The 2,869-nt window shown below is 60.9% G+C and overlaps 1 protein-coding gene across 1 annotated transcript in view; it reads right to left on the bottom strand.

The window, feature by feature from the left end:
* Positions 1-1,930: 1,930 nt before the first annotated feature.
* Positions 1,931-2,869, bottom strand: part of TINAGL1 (tubulointerstitial nephritis antigen-like 1) — a 5,778-nt gene continuing 4,839 nt past the window's right edge. Inside the window, exons 7-9 of the mRNA XM_010000599.1 lie at positions 2,711-2,739; positions 2,323-2,446; positions 1,931-2,000 (exon numbers count right to left, since the gene is read on the bottom strand). Of these exons, the coding sequence (XP_009998901.1) occupies positions 1,931-2,000; positions 2,323-2,446; positions 2,711-2,739 (223 nt within the window). The remainder of the gene's footprint in view (positions 2,001-2,322; positions 2,447-2,710; positions 2,740-2,869) is intronic.

Below are 2,869 nucleotides of genomic sequence, written 5' to 3'. Positions count from 1 at the left end.
GGTTTGCACCCCAGGGTGTCCCCAGCACCACGTCACCAGGGTTTGCACCCCAGGGTGTCCCCAGCACCACGTCACCAGGGTTTGCACCCCAGGGTGTCCCCAGCACCACGTCACCAGGGTTTGCACCCCAGGGTGTCCCCAGCACCACGTCACCAGGGTTTGCACCCCAGGGTGTCCCCAGCACCACGTCACCAGGGTTTGCACCCCAGGGTGTCCCCAGCACCACGTCACCAGGGTTTGCACCCCAGGGTGTCCCCAGCACCACGTCACCAGGGTTTGCACCCCAGGGTGTCCCCAGCACCACGTCACCAGGGTTTGCACCCCAGGGTGTCCCCAGCACCACGTCACCAGGGTTTGCACCCCAGGGTGTCCCCAGCACCACGTCACCAGGGTTTGCACCCCAGGGTGTCCCCAGCACCACGTCACCAGGGTTTGCACCCCAGGGTGTCCCCAGCACCACGTCACCAGGGTTTGCACCCCAGGGTGTCCCCAGCACCACGTCACCAGGGTTTGCACCCCAGGGTGTCCCCAGCACCACGTCACCAGGGTTTGCACCCCAGGGTGTCCCCAGCACCACGTCACCAGGGTTTGCACCCCAGGGTGTCCCCAGCACCACGTCACCAGGGTTTGCACCCCAGGGTGTCCCCAGCACCACGTCACCAGGGTTTGCACCCCAGGGTGTCCCCAGCACCACGTCACCAGGGTTTGCACCCCAGGGTGTCCCCAGCACCACGTCACCAGGGTTTGCACCCCAGGGTGTCCCCAGCACCACGTCACCAGGGTTTGCACCCCAGGGTGTCCCCAGCACCACGTCACCAGGGTTTGCACCCCAGGGTGTCCCCAGCACCACGTCACCAGGGTTTGCACCCCAGGGTGTCCCCAGCACCACGTCACCAGGGTTTGCACCCCAGGGTGTCCCCAGCACCACGTCACCAGGGTTTGCACCCCAGGGTGTCCCCAGCACCACGTCACCAGGGTTTGCACCCCAGGGTGTCCCCAGCACCACGTCACCAGGGTTTGCACCCCAGGGTGTCCCCAGCACCACGTCACCAGGGTTTGCACCCCAGGGTGTCCCCAGCACCACGTCACCAGGGTTTGCACCCCAGGGTGTCCCCAGCACCACGTCACCAGGGTTTGTCCCAGCACCATGCCATGGGGGTTTGCTTGCCCCACCAAGGAGCCACCCCCAGCCCCTGCCCTTGCTGCCACTGGTAAAGGACACCAAGGTCCTTCAGTTCTGCCCAGGGGACCTGGCAGCCCTGGAGGTGACACATCCCAGGGGGACATGGTCACTGCTGGTTGGAAGGCACAGAGCAGGCAGAGCTGCTGCCAGGGCTGCTGCAGCCTCCAGAAAGGTGCCATCAAACACGTGCTACCAAAGCAGAGCAAACCCCCACCGAGGGTGAGGAGGGGCCTTCAGCACCCCCAGCTCCCACCCCCTGTCCTGGGTGGGGGTCTGGCTGCAAGGAGCCCTGAGACCCAGGGCTGGGAGTGATGCAGGGCTGGGCAGGAGCAGGCACATCGTGCCTGCCTCATCTCCCAGGCCCATGCTGGAAGTTTTCTTCTGAGCTTTTCTGCTTTTTGCAGCCACAGGACAAATCTCCTGTTTCCTCAGCACAATCTTCTTGCCCTCTCAAAATTTTTCACCTTTTCTCAAGTTTTCTGCTGAGTGAGGCTCTTCCTTTCTTAGTGATTAAAAAAGAACATTCCCCAAATACGATTTTTAGTTTTATTTTTTTTTCAATTCTGCAGAATAAAATCAGTTTTCTGTCACCAGATGCAGAGGGAAGGAAAGCACAGGTGCAGTTCAGAGGAGGAAACACTCCAGAGGTTGTCACCAACCCCACTGCCTGCCAGCTGGGTGCTGGGCAGGAGGGGCTGCTGAAGGACCCTGCCACGCTGTGTGTGCATCCTCTGAGCACAGGGATGCTCAGACCCCAAACTCTCTGGCTGAGGTGATTTTGCAGAAGTCAGTGCATGCTCTTAGCTCTGCAAAAACACTGGGAAGATGCAGGCACAGGTGGGCAGACATGGACAGACATGGGCAGACATGGACAGACAGCCCCACTCCCCTGGGCTCTGCACCTCCATCCTGCCTCCCTCCTTTGAGGGGGCTGAGCACTGTGCAGTTGTGTCACTTGTGGCCTCAGCCCTGGGCAGAGCATCAGCCCCCAGAGCAGGGCTCCCCATCACTGCACCCTCCTTCCCTTCCCACTCCTCTACCAGCCCAGAGGAGGGGAAAAACACCTTTCTTCCCCCAAAGAGAATGCTTCTCCAGCCAGGAACGGGGCTGTTTGCACCCTCTGTGTCCCCCCAACATACCCAGTGATTTTGACTGAGTGGGTCCCGTGTCTTTGGTGCTTTGGCCCCTTCCCCTCGGCCACCGGCGTGTGCCGATAGATCCCGCTCTTGTACATGAAGAAATCCTCATGCACCTCCAGGATGGCTGCAGGCAGGGGAAGAGGGGCTGGGGACACTGGCCCTGTCCCCATGGACAGGCCTCCAGGTCCCCCAGGGTGGAGGATATGGGAACCAGGGAGATGGGGCACTGCCCAGGAGGAGGAGAGGCAGGAGCTGGATCCTCCCTTGGGCAGTGTGACAAGACTTGGAGGAGGATTTAAAAGAAAAATAAAAAAAAGACTAATAAAGTAAACCAAAAGCAGCTGCTGAGACGGTGATTAAAGCTCAGGAGTTAATGAGCAACAAGTGCCTGCTGGTGTGGGCAGCGTGACGGGCACCCTGGGGCCAGGAGAGCACAGGCTAAACATTAAACAGGGAGAGCAGCTGGGGGGGGGATCCTGGAGAGCAGCTGGAGGGGGGGGGTCCTGGTCCCCACCCACCTCAGCCATTGCAGTACCCAGTTTTGGGG

This window comes from Chaetura pelagica, unplaced genomic scaffold (genome assembly GCF_000747805.2).
Source record: "Chaetura pelagica isolate M959 unplaced genomic scaffold, ChaPel_1.0 scaffold676, whole genome shotgun sequence".
NCBI classification, from domain to species: domain Eukaryota; kingdom Metazoa; phylum Chordata; class Aves; order Apodiformes; family Apodidae; genus Chaetura; species Chaetura pelagica.
This window is presented reverse-complemented; position numbering and strand designations above follow the sequence as displayed.